Consider the following 18,881-nt stretch of genomic DNA (forward strand, 5'->3'; position numbering starts at 1 on the left):
CACACATAGAATTCTCCTTCATATCTGTACTTTTAAGTTGCGTCCATACACACACCCGTTCAGTAATTTTTGTTAATTTGACAAAGTAATTCAGTTAAGTTCAGTAATTTTTGTTAATTAGAGTCTCTCAACTCTTCAAGATACATTTATACTTCCCCTCCCCATAACGTAACCTTTCTCGCATTTATATATGAAGCATTTGTGATGACTAAAATCATGTATGCAATTGTCTTTCCACTCTTCGCAGTTGTATTTGTGAATAACTCGTTTGTAACAAAGATTGGAATGACCATTGCTTTTATTGCTTTTTCATCAACACGGTGCATGGTATCAAATTTAAACCTGCATTACAGAAATTCGCATGATATGCTGAATAAAACAGCTTTGCAATAAAGGAAACATGTATTTACATAATTTAAAAAAAAAAAATTACTTACCAGAACCAAGAATGAGGAGAGAAAACACTTCCACTAGAGAAAAAAGGAGATACAGTACCACGATAATTATGGTAAATTATCTATTAATATGAAAATTAGAAGAGTTTAGGCTAAAATATAATGGCTCTGCTCCTTACATATGTAATTAAGGAACTTTAAAACTCCGCAAAGTAAATTATGTAAGCAAAAATTAAACAAGTAAAATAGTAATGTGTGCACGAAAAATAAGCTCATATGATCGTACGCATGTATGTTTAAGTATATCAAAATGAAATCACTTACATTTGTATACATATTTATTTATGAATAATTCATATACCAGTAAAATATATGCTGTAATTATTTTTTTAATTTTCAGCATTTCCAAAATTTTCAGTTCTTATTTGGCCTTAATTTTTTTTCCGTAATTGATTTTTTTAATTTCAGATAGTTTCACTGTTTTAATATCGGGTTGGCAAGAAAGTAATTTCGGTTTCTTAGTGTGAAATAAAACTCAATTTTTTTATATAAGAAATGGACTTTAACCCGCCAAATATTCCCCAATCGTTTCGATGATCTTATGTCATCTTTCTGGAAACTTCATGATTTCCTGCTCATAGAACTTATCATACAGTCTTTATCAAAGAACTCAAACAAGTGGGATTTGAGATCATCATTATTACTGAAGCTTTTACCAATAAAGGAATTTTTTAAGTTTTGAAGTAAATGATAATCCTATTGTGTAAGATCGGGCTATGTGGAGGATGCGGCATCACTTTTCAACCAAGCTCCAATAATTTCGTAAGTTTTGCTAAAGATGTGTGAGGCCTCGCATCGTGCAGGAATACAATTCCCTTCCGATTTGCCAATTCTGCCTTGGTCTTTGCTTGCTTCCTCCAGTTTCGTAAGTGGTTGGCAGTAAACATCTGAGTTGATCGTTGGGTTGCTTGGAAGCAGCTCGAAATGCACAACACCTTTGTGATAGCATGTTTTCCTAATGCAATTTAGTTTTCGATATGATTTATGCTAATTTGTCATGCTTGGATCATGATCTTTTTTTTACTTTAATGTTATTGTAGAAGATTTATTTTTCATCACTAGAGATAATTAGTAACAAAAAAGGGTCAATAGCATTACGTTTGAAATCCTTATCGCAAATATTAATTCGTTCTGTTAAGTAAATTTCTTTCATGCGGAAATCAAATATCGAGCTTCTTAATGAGTCCAAGACATCCTATGTGATTTTGAATTTTTGTATGTGATACATTTCACGTTTTGCAATCACTCGCACAGTTATATGACGATTCGATTCAATTATGGTTTTAATTTTGTCATTATCAACTTCAGAAGTCGGCCAGAACATTGGTCATATTCAAGTGAAAATTCTCCAGAACGAAAATTTTTAAACCAATTCTGACATATGCATTCTGCTAAGAAATCTGCACCATAAACTTCACATATCTCTTTGTGAGTCTTGGTTTTTTCTTTACTTTATGAAAATAAAAAATCAAAATATGTTTCAAGTGTTTATTCTTGCAAACGATGTTAAAACTCATCGTAAACTAACAGTTATAAATAAAAATACACAGAATTTGTTGCAGTAGCAACCTAAAAGTGACAGCTGTCAAAAGAAAAAAAAATTACAAGATTGACAGAAGAATAACAAAACGACATCTATTTGTGGAAAGCGAAATAAATTTCTTCTTGCTAACCCGATACTCTGATGAAGAACGGCATGTTTGATGAATAACTGCTTTGTTATTAAATGTTTTATTCGAAAATGACGTTATTAACATGTGCTTTTAGGCAACAGCCACATATCTAAAACTGGAATCGTTATAACGATGATGATCGCTATAATAATCCCATGATCCTTTTTAAACAGCATCGCTCAATAACGCCATAAAATTACAGTTCTGATGATTTAAGGAATATTATAAATCAGACTCCATTTCTTTAAATAAATATTTATTATGAAAGTTAGCTAAAATTTATAAGAAATTATCACTCTTTCCGTGTGTGCTCACTTGGTGTCAGTGGCAGTACATTCAGCCAACAGTGAAAGATATGTGGTTCGATAACCACATGATATTTGGTGGAATGATTTTCATGCCTCTCCCCAATACTTTTTAAAGGTATAGACTATGAGAAATTAACCCTTTATCCCGTGCGTGCTGTCATAGTGTAAGTGGTAGCATCTCAACACTAACATAGGACGATCTCTAATACGAAACATTATGAGATTACAGTTTTTCAGTTTCCTATACATCAAATCTTAAAAGGTTGTCTACAAAGAGGCATGTTTTCTTTTAACTGAGAGCATAAGTTCCTCTATTTCCTCACCATTAAGAAAACTGCTATATAACTTTAAAAAAAAAAAATTCGAAAGTTGATCTTTTACAAATGCTTTGAAATTTTATCTTTTAAAATTAATTTTAGCTTTAAAAATTTCCTTTTTCTACTTTTTGTAACTGAGAAAATATCATGGAAAAAAAATTCGGAGGTATTTATTTAACCACGAAAAAACAGGAAAAATACCAGTTTCTTCAAAAACATCATCAAAATTCACAAAGAATCATAGACCTTCATTAAAAAAATTTGTCACTCGTCTTTCAATCTAAAATTTTCTTCTCACGTCTCAAAACTACCTTGATAAACAATGATTTACTGTTTGGCGACGGTTTTGGCGAGATTATGTTTTCTCGACTGGCAACCCCATGCTTTCAGATAACTGTCACTCACCTAAATACCTATGCTTTCTGCCGGGAATATCAAAAGTTTATTTTGGGGTTATATCTCCAGTTTTGATTCTGCGTTACTTAAAAATTGTAAATAAATATTATAAAAATTTGCCTTAAAGGAATAATGCATGAATTAACTTAAAACTATTTTTGCGTTATCGAATCTTTAAAAAAAACTGTGAAATTTATCCTGAAGTTTAGGTTATTCCGATATAGTCTTGGAAATGGATATTGTCCTACGGTGTTTGTTAACTATTACTGTTTTTATTCTAATGTGGCATTTTGGAATATCTGAGCCAGGTCGTGGCAGGAATAGGAAAAACGGAAATCGCAGAAGTGAGTACTCTATTTAAATAAATAATTAATCTATGTATTAATATCCAATTAATTTTTCAGGAAAAATATGGAGAGGGCTGTTTTTAAAAATATTCCCCCCCCCTTTTACCAGTAGACTTATTTTATTCTCATTTTAGACTATGTAAATTAAATTAACAACTGTTTAACAACATAAATTAAAGAAATTTAAGTTATTTGATGAAATTAAAAACAATTATTAAAGGAATAACACCATGTCATGAATTAGTATTAAAGAGTTATGAACTATTTTAATGATTATCTGGTAAATTATAGGTAAAATTTCCTACCAAAAAAGTATCAATTTCTGAAGACTTAAATGCGATAAAGCAAATATACTTATGTCTATAGAAATTCATTTATTTAATTAAATATAATTTATTAATTCATTTAAATAAAAATTGAAATGAAATATTAGCTGTTTGATTTTTGTGAAATTTTCCAATCCAAAAGAGAATTTCCAGTGAGTGATAATTAAAGTAGTTTCTAATTAATATGAGAAAAGTGTAATTACAGTCTTCCCTTCCTTGAGGATCACCTCTGAAAATGACCACTATTTGTGAAATCAGACAGAGGCTCTTCGCATGCAACTTAGACGATTTTCATTGTATTTACAGAAATATTTTACCTAAAATATTTGTGAATTAAATATTCCATTTGATACCTCTGATTCTTCACTATTTTTCTATACAATTTCAAGTCAATAAAGCTTCTTTTAGAGTTGAAACAGGTATTTTTCCCATTCCTCTTGAACTGCTTTCCAAAATCCAAGAAGGGTTGTAGGCTGACGTTTCGAGAATTCGCGTTTTAAAAGTCCACAAGCACAAAAGTCCGTGGATGACACATCAGAAGATTTAGTAGGGATATGAGTGAAGGGTATGCCTTGATACACGTTTCTTGTTCCATATTTTTCTGGAAATTAACAGTATATTTTGACATATGGCTGTTTGTTTTGTCTTGATGCAATTCTGCTGATGGATGGCACTGAGCGTAAAGGGAAGGTATATCATATTTGAAAATTGGATATAAAATATGATCCTGATAATATGTAGAGTTGACCTTAATAGTTTTCTGCACTCTCTTTTATTTTTATTTGTCATTATATCAAAAACCAGTAGCAATCATCAATCTATTTGAAAAACTTTATTTAGATTCTTTGTACCATGTTCTAAGATTTTGTTTTCTTCTCTTTGGTGATAATAAATGGATCTCTTTTTATTGAAGTCATTTAAGTACACCCAAGATTTATCTATTGTGACAACATTTTTCTATTTTTGTCCGAATAATTGTTTCTCACAGAGACTTCTGCAGCGCTTTCTGCTTTCGGCGATATGCCGTGGAGAAAGGCGATGCCTATTACGTTTTTTCGCCCTTTTAATATTCACATCAACATTAATCACTTTGTTTACAGTTGACAATGAGCATTTTAATAACTGTGCAATTCCCAGATTGTCTTTTAGCATTAAAGTTCTTAAATTTTCAACATTCAAAACATTCCCTTTTTACTGGATATGTAATTTGAAAAATTTTTATCTTTGAAGCCAAACTTTGAGTTTTTTTTCACTCTTTCTTATTAATAATATTATTGTTGCTTTAGATACAGAAATATCATGGATTTCACAGCATTTTTTAGTAACTAAATACGAATAATTTTCTTCCGAAAGACCACAAACATTCATTCCTTCTTTAAAACCGCCATTTTTCATGAAAACAAAATTGTCAAGTAGCAGACGATAATTTATACTTTCAAAAATATACTTGCAATTAAAAATAATTTCCAAGCAAACGATATTTTTATAGCAAAGTCGTCTAAAAATGTGCGAACAGCTTCTGTGAACATCAGTTTCTAAATTAACCACTTTCATAGAATACCAAAATTATTTGGAATAGTTAGTGGTCATCTTAGAGAAATTTCATTATGTTTATAAATTCACCATCTAAGTCAATTTTTGATAAATTTCTTCCTCTTACTGCTATTTAAATCACATTAAATTTATATCAAAACTTTTGTTATAATAAGAATCAACATTTATATTTTTCACTTATTCTTAATTAGCAATCATTTGTAAGTTCCAGAATTTGTTCATAGTTTAATAATAAAAGAGCAGTTTTCCGAACTTATAATTCCATATCTCAGATGCATATAGCTTTCAATGTTTCGAAACGGTAAAGTTTCCATCTTCAGGACACACATCTAAAAATATAGTACTAAAACCATTTGTACTCTGAAGCATTACAGGAGTACTTAACGGGGGATTCAGTATTTTACTCTTCAAAATGCATCCGATTTATAAGATTAAAAAAATTTACTACTGTAATGACAAATCGAACGATCAATTTATATTTGAAGGCTCGAATTTATGACGGAAGTTTAACGCTAAGTTTGTATGTGTACAATAAGAAAATTAGATATTCACTACATACAGATTGGGTTTTTCACCTTACTAATAGGTATAAATCTTTCGACCAGTTAATTTTGTGTTAATGCTTCTATAATTTTCTTAACTTTGTAACTTGAAACTTGAGGAATATCTTGATCTTAATTATTATACGCTTGAAAATGAAAAACAAGATATTTCCAAGAGTTTCATATGTTAGTTGAGATCTGCGCCTCAGAACGTTGCTTTCGCTATCCTATATGAAATCAAAGCAAAATATTAAGATTTTTAGTTAGGCTTCAAAATTTGTTTCTCTTTTTAAAATGCATTATATTTACGAATAATCAGATTTATATATCTTCGTCATATACGAGATAGATGAGGGTCAACCGAATGAAAGAATTTATGAATATTTCAATTTTCAAAAGAACTTGTTTGGGGATGTTTTTGTAACTAAGGGATATACAGAACTTTAATGTTAACTTTAAAAAAACAAACTGAAGCACAGAGGCAAACTGTAAGAAAAAGAGGGGGCAAAACATACCAAAACCAAAAATAAAATAAGAAATTTACATCTTTCTCTGCATCATCATCAAGGGGTCGAGGCAACAAAAGAAGTAAATAAATCTGCCTGGTTCTTAACCAATGAAACAATTTAAAAATTAAAGTAATCTCAGAAAAGCATTCAAAGTAATATGCGTCTTTATTCCAGCCCTATAGTCCGAAGTAAGCAGTGTAAACGCTGTTTAAAAATCAAACACTACATCAAAAATATAAAGAAATTTTAAAAAGCATAAAAATATAATATTTTGAGCAGATCGATCCAAGGAACGAAACATGCAAACATAAGCATTCAATACACGAAAAAATAATAATAATAAAAAAAAAAAAACATGCAAATTTGGAAAGCTGTACAGTCATACAAATGTTTTTAAATAAATACCTTCACTAGTTATAAATACCATTACATTTACCCCTACCTTTCTTACAGTTGCCAGAGTGCTTCTGGTTTTTCTCTTTTGCATTTGGTTTATTCCGCATTAAATATAGCATTAAAATTTTAAACGTATTATTTATTTTATTTTGCACTACTGCGTCCACTTGTTGCTGCTTTCAGCGCGCAGTTGGACTGCATTTTGAACTACTTTTTACTTTATATTTATTCGTTACACATACTTTTTTATGCTTTACTAAAAAGCGAATGAATTCTCTCTAATCAGAGCATCCGCTGTTGATTTCAGTCTTCAATAGCGATCTTCTTAAAAGACGGATGTTTACCATGAATTTTTATTTATGTTCTTAAACATACTGATCACTTTTAGAAGCATTTTACTGGTCATAAAACTTATTTTCTAACAGATAATGATAGTGGAATATTAGTAAATAAATGACTCATTATTTTAAAATGTGTTTTGTAAGAGATCTGTGTAATCTGTGTAAATCTCTTCGGTAAGAGATCTGTGTAAATCTTCTTCTGTAAGAGAGATTTGAATTGTTCTAAGATAATTCAAATCTAAAGAAGATTTAATAGCAGATGAAGGCAAAAGAATTTTTCTTTCGCTGTCAGTTTTTATTTAGTTTATATTTTTCTACATATCTTTCATTGTATATTACTGATGTATGTTAAATGTAGAAAAAGTTTTGAGATTAAATATAACAAAAGTTTTAAAATTTAATATTAAAAAATTTAATATTATTAATAACACTTTTTGTAGTATTATTAGTAAAGCTATTTTATTTATAAATTTGAAATTTAAATGACTGAAAAAGTGTGCTTCGTTTTAATTACATTTACTCATACGTCTGTGCTTTTGGTTTTTATAACTGATCTCAGTTACCTGATAGTAACATCAAAACAAGTGCATAAATTGCCTCATAAGGAGGAGCATAGGACTGCGTTTCTAGTTAGCTTTGTGCACTTTAAAGTGCACAAGGTCCATGCTAACTACTCGTACAAGCGCAAATCAAAATCCGGACGGAACGACTTTGTCCAGTTCCGTCCCGATTTTGAAGAAGAATCTCTCGTGTGACGAGTCCAAGGATCTTTCACCCCCTCTTCTCCTACCACCAAACACTCGAAAGAACTTTCACATCTTTGTGTATTTTAAGTGCCCTCATGCTGCAAAGACACTACACATTTATAAACATCCAAGTTTTCTCTGCGATTTGAACCTCAACCGAACGATACGGCTGCCAGCAACGCAAAGTCCTATACCGATCCGGGTGGATCTGTGCTTTCTAAATGCAAATATCATTATAGCATTTCTTAAATAACTAATATTAACATCCGTTTTTAATTTCATGTTAATATTCGGCGTGTTTGTTATATTTGTTTGATCACCTTTAATGGTGAATTCATTTGAGCCTGATGTATAGTAAGTTCTTTTTATTCACAACTTACAATTAGTTTCATTGTTTATATAATATGGCAGAAAATAATTTAAAATGCAGTTACCAAGGACAGAAAACAGTGCTTCGCTTTTGATGCATTTCATCTCATATAAACTTAATAAATCATTTTTTGAGCATATCCAAATGCCAGTAACAATCCACTGGAAATTTCGCAAGTTCAATTCTAAGGATCTTCGCAGTAAAATATAATACCTAACCCGTCTAATATAAATCACCCAAAAAGTTTAATATTCGCGAATTTATCGTTCTAAATTCAGGTTCACCAGCGGCCGAGCGGTAAAGTCGCTGAACACTGGTAATTCGATCCGAGGTTCGAATCCCGCGAAAGGACTGACCGCATTGGTGTTTTCGTGGTTTTCATGTATAACGTGTATACGAGTCAGTTTCCCTTAGAAAGTCCTCCTTGAAGACATCCCTCAGGCAAATAGCCCTCGAGGCTTTGCCTTAATCACATAAACCCCAAAGCCTTATAAATTTGTTGAACAGTAGAAAGTTTGTTACGAAAAATTTTTTTTATATACAATAAAAACTCTCATAGCAGAAAACTCTTTAAAACGACCATCTCAGAAAGTGAGTTGTATTTACCAGAACATAAATAAACATTAGTGCCAATCTAAAACGCCCTAAAATGTGAAGTTATTTGGAACTGTAGGTTGTAGTTTCGGAAAAGGTACATTGTATTTCGGTGTGTCCATATTAGTTATGTTAGGATACAGATACAGCTCATTATAGTGGTTTTTCTCGGAAAATTCAGTATCTTTTGTCATTTTTCTTTAATATTCAAGATCCACCTTCGAGCATTAGCCCTCGATACCGAAGTTTGATTTTGATAAACTTGTAAAACTAAGGTTTAAGTACCTGCTTAATTCCCTTTTTTTAACTCTCTTTGCTGATATAATTGTCGTCTTTGTACTAAATAGTAGCCTAAGCTTCTAGAATGCAGCCATGAAATAAAATATAAGCAACAAATTCATTAAAAGCTACGTACAACTAAAAATTAACAAATACTTTTTATGACTATTTGTGGTCTTCTGTAACTCAAATACATTGAGCCAACTTTCAACAATTTATTAACTCGACTCCAGCTGATGGTATTTCCAATCCTCTACGCTTAAAGTTCCATATTTTTTATAGCAAATACAAGAATTCTATCATCACATAACGCATTTTGACTGAAGGAGTTAAGGTAAAGTGTTTTAATACTAGAGAGTTTCCATAGTTGTCATTCTAAGCTACAAATTCCCTCACTTTTTAAACTTAATCTAATTTACTTTCGGTTGATTGGTGACGAAAGAAATAGATTTTGGAATACAGAATTAACACAGAAACAACGTGCTTGCTGTAATCTAAATATATAAAGAAGAATGTTTGTGGGTTTGTTCGCGATTAACTCAGTCACAGCTATAGCTGTCGTCACCAAATTTTCTACAATTCTTTTCTGGGTCTTGGGAAAGATCGACGTCCACTTTTTTTCCCCCCCCCCAAAAAATTGCTAAATTCAGTGATATTAATTCAAAACTCTGAAAACGCTAATTTTCGCCGTCATTTCTTCCGAGTGGCAACAGTCTCGCACGCCGGAAATAAAAATCTGCTTTTTCTCTAGAAGTGTTGCCACTGATCGCTTTCAAATCGTAGAGTTTGTTAATAAAAATATCTATGTTTTGCAATGAAATAATCATTGTCGAACATTAAATACATTCCAAAAATTCTTGGGAAGCCATTTCGACTGTTCCCCATCTCCATACGACTTTACTCAGCCCAGATATCAATTAAAAACTCTGAAAAGACTAATTTTCGCACTCATTTTTCTGGATGGCAACAGTGTGGCGCGTGAGTAATTAAAAAAATGTTTTATTTCGAGAAGTTTTGCTACTGCTCGCTTTCAAATCGCAGAGTTTGTTAATAAAAAATGTTCAATTTTTACAAAATCTCTTTTTGAAGAATGTCTGTTTATGTGTTTGCTTGCTTGTTCGCCTTATTGATTTCTGATCAATTATGATCAATATTTTGCCGCATTCAATGGACTCAAATTGAATATAGATGAAATATTGGATGGAACTTGAGCTTTTAAAACCATTTTATAAGAAAGACGAAAATCATTCAAAATTGCGTGCCATTGTTGCTGATATAATGACAGAAGATTTAGCTTATTTTTCTATCGAAGTTTTTTATGTGGATTCCATATCGCATCAGAGTGACAAATGTATGGCTATGAATCGATTGTACTTTTGCATCGTTATTAGAGAAGGATTAGAGCGGTATCGTTCTCTCTCTTGTTAGATACATTACGCTCAATCTAACTTAACTCGCGTCGGGTACTGCCGCTGGTATTTATAGAATAAACACATAGTTTTGTTTGAAATAGAAATGGATGCAATTACCAAGAGGCAGATTTAGAGCAATGACATTAGGCAACAGTTAAAATAATGAAACTGCTCGACGAGTGACTTCAGAAGAAGAAAAAGTGAAGATTCCACCAGTAGGGGGTTACTGATGAGATGAAAGAGGGACAGCAAAGATGAATTGGCATGATTCTGAGCAGACGATGAAACGGGAAGTCACTGTCGCCAACTAAAAATATTTGAGAGATTGCTGTCTATGAACCAGAGCAATGTCGAAACGGGAAATCGTCGGCAGACGAACCCAAACTTTCTAAGCTTTCTAAAAATTATTATTATGGTCTTCAAAAAACGTCATATTATATGCATATCCAATTATATATATGAACAATGTAAAAATGGACCTTCAGATAAAAAAAAAAGCGCAAACGCTGCTCGGAGTAATTAAGTATTAACAGGAAGATTATCTCTTCGGAAAAGGCAGTTATTTACATTTTTTGTTGTAATTAGTTTACAATGTAATGCAGTTTTTATTGTAATTAAAAACTATTTTAAATTTAGATATTAGGTACAATTAAATTGCCGCAGAAAATTTTTTAAAAATTTCCCAAAGGGGCCTTTTTTTTTACGTTTTGTGTGTTATCTTTATTTATTAAATATCACCACACCACTTAAACCATATAAAATTCAATTCAACAGCTATATCGCAAAATATTTAAGAACAGCATACCTTTAGAACTTCCGATAGACAGTCTCGCACGCTCGAGATATATGTTATTTTCCGTACAGTGTTGTCATTGCTCAGTTTGAAATCGTTGAGTTTATTAATCAAAAATTCGTTAAAGTTTAAAAAAGTATGAAATATATCATAAAAACAAATTCGAAATTTAGGCGTCCAAGTGCCCACGTTCGGGTGGAAACGTACGTCATTCAAAATTTGGTGGCTCTAGGTACCGTCGTTTTTTCACATTACGAGAAACATACCTACATTCATATCCATTCTTCATTATTTAGTATCTTTTAAAATAATACAGGGCGATAATATTTGGTGGCCGCAATTTAAAAAGTGGCTATTTGGTGGCAACACTGTGAAAAGGGAAAATTTATAGTGAAACACGCAACGAACCACTTCTGGGCTGCCACCCCTTTGGGCTAAAAATTATTAATTAAAATTTGAAATAATAAATAAGTTAAATATTATTGGTGATTCCATGGGAAAAGGCTGACTTTTTAAAAATATTAATCTTTCCCCATAAAATCACAAAAGTTATTGAGATCTGATCATGTTTCGTCTTCCTTGTCCATTTGAATTATGCAATCTAGCAGCACTTAATTAATTCAAATTAGTTCATTTATTTATATTCTCAAGCTGACGAAGAAAACACCCCGACACGATACCGTTTCAAGAAAAACTACAGGATAAAAGAAGGTTCAGATTTTAAATTAGGTCGAAAGGGGCGTTTTTTAAAGAGTTGTGTGTTACCTTTATTTATTAAATATCATTTTCTTTGCACTTAAACCATAAAATTCAGTTCAATAGCAATGTCGCAAAATAATTTTAAAATGAGCCTATCTTTAGAATTTCCGACACACAGTTCCGCGCGCTGGAGATAAAAAGCTTTTTCCCCCTGTAGTGTGTTGCTATTGCTCGTTTTTAAATCTTTGAGTTTGTTAATCAAAATTCGTTAAAGGTTTACAAAATATGAAATCGATCATAAAACAAATTCTAAATTTCAAATTTCGGCTTCCTGATGCCCATATTCGTAGTAGGATTACGTCATTCAAAATTGGTTGTCTTGAGTTACCGTTGTTTTATCACAATGCGAGAAACATACATACATTTATGCAGATTCTTCATTATTTAATTTCTTCAAATACAATATAGGGCGATAGTATTTGGTGGCAGTGATTTAAAAAGTAATACAGCCTTTTAAAGTTTTCAACGCAAAATCGCAAAACGAAAGCAATAGTCCTTCAGGGAGAAAGCCCCTTTGGACTGAAAATGGTAAAACAGAACGAAGATTATTTTAATACATTTTGTAAATATCTAAATTTTAATTTTAGAGGGTTTAAATTATCATTATTTTTTACGTTTGAATATTTTCGTATACATTCTATTCAAAACTTTTTGTCCATAATTAAGTTCTTTTACCATTTAATTATGGAAAGTTTTGACCCTTTTCTTTTCCATTTTCTGCAGACAGTTTTGTTTTATACCGATGATTTGTGTTATTAGTTTTATACCGATGATTTGTGTTATGATTTGTGTTTTTCGCATCGTTTCGTAATATATAAACTTAACTCTTTTGTAGAGTATGGTTGATTCTAGCCTAGTAAATGTTGTTCAGTACAGTTAACTGTGTGTATATATAATTGAGTGTATTATAACTGTATATTATTTATATATAAGCTTATAAATAATATATGGTTATAAATGAAAAACGTCGATAGAGCATATGGGTAACAGAGTACGCCTATACAATATTTATAAATTCATTAGATCGCAGTTACACGTAAAGAAAAAATATTTCTTCAAGCTGCCTTAACGCTTGTGTACCATCAACGATTTATTTAAAAATCTGAGCTGTATGTTTTTGTTTTGGAACAAAAACAAAATTCTGTTTGACAACCATAAAGCGTTTCATTGTCAAAACAAAAGCGGTCGACTTAAAATGGATTCAAAACACGCTTCCTGACAGTGTATGAGAATGAAGTCTCGAAAAAGAGAAGAAGGCGCACAATTAATCCTCGTGTTGAGAGGCTGTCACAAGCACAACTTTGACTTGTTAGAGTGTTATGAGTGGAGCTGAGGTGTCAATTTCCTGCTTAAGGAGCTTGATTTACTGTTTGCTCTCTAGTATGGCAATAAATCTCCCACTTCAAAGCATAAATGTTTCTAGAATTTATATTTTTGCCCATCGAGGTTAAGAAATCTCGTAAGGAGTGAAACTAATTATTCACAACTAAGCAATTTAAATTAATATTGTGGAGGTATCTCGTTCACCTGCATGACTAATATCCCAGACAAGACGTTCAGCTCAGTACGATTATTTCTTGAACACTTCGTAATTATTTTTTCTTCCTCTCACATTGAACTCCACATTAACTGTGATAATCCGAGGAACCATATTCACGTTTAACTTAAATCGTGGTTAAACCGATGGCATTTAAATAGCACGTGAAAAAGGAATAAACCTTTTATTATTGACAGAAAACTACAATTCATATTAACATGCATTTTCAAGCAGTTTAATCTGGAAAATAAGTTAATTTAATTACGTAACGCAAATCATTTTCGAAACAAAAGAGCACGCTGTAAATTATGGAAGAATAATCAGCTCTGGAAATGAAAATTCTAAGTTATAAATGCACTGAAGAACATCTAATAATTTAATGTAAGAATAAGAACTGCAAATAATTTCAGTTTGCGAACTAGATGCAATTCATCTTTACCAGCATTTTGCTTTCGTGTAAAAATTTATAAGTAGTTAATAAGTATGCCATGCAGAAGGTAAAACGTAAACAGTTTGATAACTTCAAATTATAGATGGTAAGTTCAGTATGAAACATTGCATATTTGCTGAGTATTAGAGAAGACCAAACTACTTTATGTACCCATTGAACCAAGTTGTTTTATATGCTGATGTACTTTTAAGTTATTTAATGAAAAATATTAAAATTACGTTGTACAGTTATTAGATTTGTCGAAGCGGGAAACGAGAAAATTGTGCGGTCTCCTCGCCGAGGCTCAAAATCCGGACTTTCTGAAAGCTAGCGGGATCTGCTCTTCAATTACACCGCGAAAGCAATCGAGAAGGAGAGACAAGAACCTCATGTAAATCAATTAACAAAAAAAAAAAAAAAAAAAATCTGAAATGTTTCAGATTTTAAATTACGTCCAAAGGGGAGTTTTTTAACATTTTGTGTGTTACCTTTCTTTTTTAAATATCACGTTCCTCGCACTTAAACCATAAGATCCAGTGCAACAGCAATATCGCAAAATAGTTTTAAAACGAGCATATCTTTAGAATTTCCGATACAGAGACTCACGCGCTGGAGATAAAAATGCTTTTTCTGCACAACGTTGCCATTGCTCGCTTTGAAATCCTTGAGTTTGTTAATCAAAAATTCGTCAAAGTTTTAAAAAATAGGAAATCGATCATAAAACAAATTTCAAATTTCAAATTTGGTCTTCCACATGCTCATATTCGTTGGAGGATTACGTTATTCAAAATTCGATGACTCTATGTACCGTTGTTTTATCACAATACGAGAAATATACATACGTTTATGCAGATTTTGCATTATTTAATTTCTTCAAATATAATGCAGGACTCTAACATTTTGTGGCAACAGTTTGAAAAGTGAACCGACATTTATGAGTCCGACGCAAAATGCCAAAACGAAACTAATAGTCCTTCGGGATTCAAATCCCTTTGGACTAAAAAGTTATTTTGATTTGGCCTAGGAAATAGGATAAACGATCTTGTCCCTGATTTCTGGAGTATGTATAAATGAAAATATTTAATTTTTATCGTGAAAATATTCAAAATTTTAGAAAAATAAATTGAATAAAATTTCTTAAACAGAAATGCTAGCTAGAAAATTAAAAATAGTAAGCTAAATTGAAATTTTGATTATATATTCCAAATTTTCTGTTATACAAGAAAAAATATTTCGATCTCAGAAATATCAAAGTTATATTTCCCATGCTAATCGAAAGTATCACATGAGGAGGGGAAGCCTTTTTTCTGCTGGAAAGACTCAATATCATATATGTATGTGTAAATAATAAAACATATATGTATATACATTTAAATATAAAATGATGTATGATCTTAAATTCTTAATTCAAGTCCCTGCTAAACATTTTTCGAAATTGATCTTACTATGTATGGATTCACTCTTTTAAGATAATTCTACTAAAATTAATCTTGGGAGATAATATAATCAATATTCTTTACTAAATAAATTATCATTTAAATATAAATATATATGTATGTGTGTGTGTGTGTAATATAATTGCAATGTCTTGATCACTGTGCCATAGCTGCAATGAATTGGAGATGGTAGCATTGTAACAACTTGGCGAAGGCTTTTCTGCGTTGATACAAAAAGGGCATTTAAAAGGAAACATGGTCGAATAAGAAGACGTAATTTATTTACTGGACAACTAATCCTTGAGACTAGTTTTCTTCTTCACACATCTCCATGGGCGCTACATGCACCCAATTTTCATAATATTCTTTGAAATTTACATCTTAGACAATGGACGAAGCAGAGAGACGCGCGGCCTGTGTTAGCAACAGCAAAGTGAGAAAAGGCTACGCATTTAGAAGGAGCGTGAGATATACATAGAATCAAAGTTTCAGCTCTCGAAGTGATTGGTTGTAACATACCTGCATTGTTGTGCGTTATGTAAGGTGGCGTGAAACGGATTAATTTGAAATGACGCAATCCAGAAAAGTTACAATAAAGAATTGCCAGTTTTAGAAGACAAATAGCAAGTACCTAAATTGAAAAGAAGATTTTATCGCACTAATTGTACCTGTTCGAGAATGTAACGTTTACATTTTTAACACTATTCTGGTTGGAAGAAAGCAGCGTGGCAGAAGATTAGAGGCTTAGCAAGCAAAGGCGAAGTGCATTGCATTCAGGACGAATTCTTAATTCAGAGTGGGTTAGATTCATTTTCAATACATATTGCACATTTTGATTTAATAATTAATAATGTTATAAAACTATTATTGGCCGTCAGAGTTTAAGTTACAATTGCGTCATCAACGTTATGTAAAAGTCATATGATATATGGATTACCCAGAAATGACGCAGTCCAAACAAGTTATTTTTTAGAAAAGCGAGAAGATATGAAACATATACTAATTTTAGAAGTAAAATGGCCATTTAAAATTTTCGACGCAAAATGCCAAAAGGAAATTAATAGCCGTTCTAGCGCTCTTTAGGCTAATAAAAAGGATAAGTAAAAGCTTCATCATGCATCCATTTTTACATCATGCAACATCTAAGTGGTCATCTAAAAATAATGTTATCATTCCGGTATAGTTTGAAATTACTACGCACGATTACTCTATTACAGTTATTGCATGAAGAATATTGTACTGTGCATGCACATAAGTTATTGTGTGAAGAATCATTCGTGTTGTGCGTTTTGCGTTAAAATAACATTTTTGTTTTCGGAATTATTGCGTCATTACTTACATAATTTTAAAAGCTTATATAAACTTCTTAAATGAAGACACAATTCTTAATCTGAAATAAAGATATCAGAACAATAAGAGCAAACTGATGCCATCAATTTGTGTACCTGATCGTGATTCGATCATCTAAATACTTCCATTTAAATGATTTGTGTTGTCTTTAGGATGTGGTAGGCTTTACAATAACATTATTTGATTCAAAAAATAAATAAATAAACGCTCTGATGAGCACGAACTCTACGCCCACCTATCAATTCGCTTATATTGAGACATAAATTAGTGGATTGGCTGACGTTAACATAGCTAAAATATGAATTACACTTTAATCTCAAAACGATACGACATTTTTATACCAGTTCTGGTTTTTCGAACATTGAATGCATTTTACTGCGCAGTTATCTGCGATCCATTTCCGGAACAATGATTTTAAACCCTTTCATGTTCTTCTTATTGGCACAAAGGTCGTTAATCAAAACATTACCTATCAATAATCGCAGTGGGAGGTAGAAGAGCAAGAAATAACTTTATGGGCCAGATAAATCAAAACAGAAGTCCTCAACATCTTTCACAGAACTCCTAACGCGTAACCTTATATTTAAACGAATTTAAAAGTCTTAAAGGTTTACTTGCAGGGATCGTATATATATTGCAAAGTGTGTAATCCTTTCATATGAAAGAGGACAAAATGCTTAAAGAGCACATACCCTCAGTTTGAAAAATGTGTGCCGAGCTATTGAGTGCTACTTCTATAATGCAGGTCTATTCCTTTAAAGGCGTTATTGCGAGGAATGGGATGATACGCTCCATGCGGTGCATTTCCCAGCCCCTCCCTTGGCCTGAGACGCATTACTCATTCTCTTTTAGTCACTCATGCGCGTAATTATGCGTTAATGAGATATGCGACGAGGAATAGGATAGTTTATACTCTTAAGTGCTCTCTCTCTGTATACAACTAGGTTTTCAGCAGTAAAAGGATCTGAACCTCCTGGCCAAATTTCATGTCAGTGGGAGCTACTTGTTAGAATTCAGGAATACTTCAAGAATTTTCCAAGAACGGCAACCGGGCACAGCATTGTTGCTACTCGGAAACATGAGGGCGAAAATTAGTGTTTTAAGCGTTTTTAATTAACATCTCTGATTTTATCTCTGGTTTTATTTTTTATTTATTTATTTATTTTGAAAAAAGCAATCGTCGACCTTTTCGAGGACCCAGAAAAGAATCGTAGGAAGTTTGGAGACGATACCTATAGTATTGAGCGAGTTATTAGTGAACAAACACGCAGACTTTTTTCTTCATATATGTGTACGAAAAACAAATTTAGAAGTTTTCATATAGGAGCATTGAGACGCAGAAACGCAGAAATATTAATGGCGGAGCAACGTAGATAGCATAGAATTTAGATCCATATTGAAGAGGAAACTTTGCAGTCGAGTGAGTTTAAATATTGATTTTTATTTCAATTGATATTTGTAGCCACAATGTACTTGGCACTCCAATCGTACCTATTCAGCAGCATTTACATTCTTAATACTGTTACGATAGGAAGAGAGCAGAGCAAAATAGCGTCCAATCAGCACAGAGGTAGAAGCTAAAGAGCGCAGTTATCCGATATGGAAGCTCAGCAATAGAAGGTTTTGGTTTAAGTTAGAAAGGTTTCAGTTCTCAAACTTTTGAGTTCAAACTCCGAATTAGCTACTCCATAAGCAGTATGCAAGTCATGTTACATAGGTTAATCTAGAAAGTCCGGAAGATTTACTATAATTTTTAGGATACAGAGAGAAAATACCCTTATTAAAAACGAGGAATTAAGAAGTTATTTCTAATTAAATTATAAAGCTGATTTACATATCTTACATGTGTATGTTACATCCCATATACAAAATTTCAACATTCTACGGCTAATCGTTTTTGAGTTGTGCGAGATACATACATACATACAAACGTACGTACGTATGTACAGTCATCACGAAAACATCCCTTTTGAATCCATTTTACGAGCCGTTTTGGAAAAAGAAGTTCTTT

At 31.9% G+C, this 18,881-nt stretch overlaps 1 protein-coding gene across 2 annotated transcripts in view; it reads left to right on the forward strand.

Moving 5' to 3' along the window:
- The first annotated feature begins 3,205 nt into the window (after positions 1 to 3,205).
- Positions 3,206 to 18,881, forward strand: part of LOC118197049 (netrin receptor UNC5C-like) — a 380,734-nt gene continuing 365,058 nt past the window's right edge. For both annotated transcript variants that reach the window (XM_085806676.1, XM_085806691.1), the window contains exon 1: positions 3,206 to 3,493. In XM_085806676.1, the coding sequence (XP_085662802.1) occupies positions 3,382 to 3,493 (112 nt within the window). In that variant the 5' untranslated portion in view covers positions 3,206 to 3,381. The remainder of the gene's footprint in view (positions 3,494 to 18,881) is intronic.

This window comes from Stegodyphus dumicola, chromosome 1, assembly GCF_044657685.1.
Source record: "Stegodyphus dumicola isolate Sdum_Otavi_A_Nest chromosome 1, ASM4465768v1".
Classification (NCBI taxonomy): Eukaryota; Metazoa; Arthropoda; class Arachnida; order Araneae; family Eresidae; genus Stegodyphus; species Stegodyphus dumicola.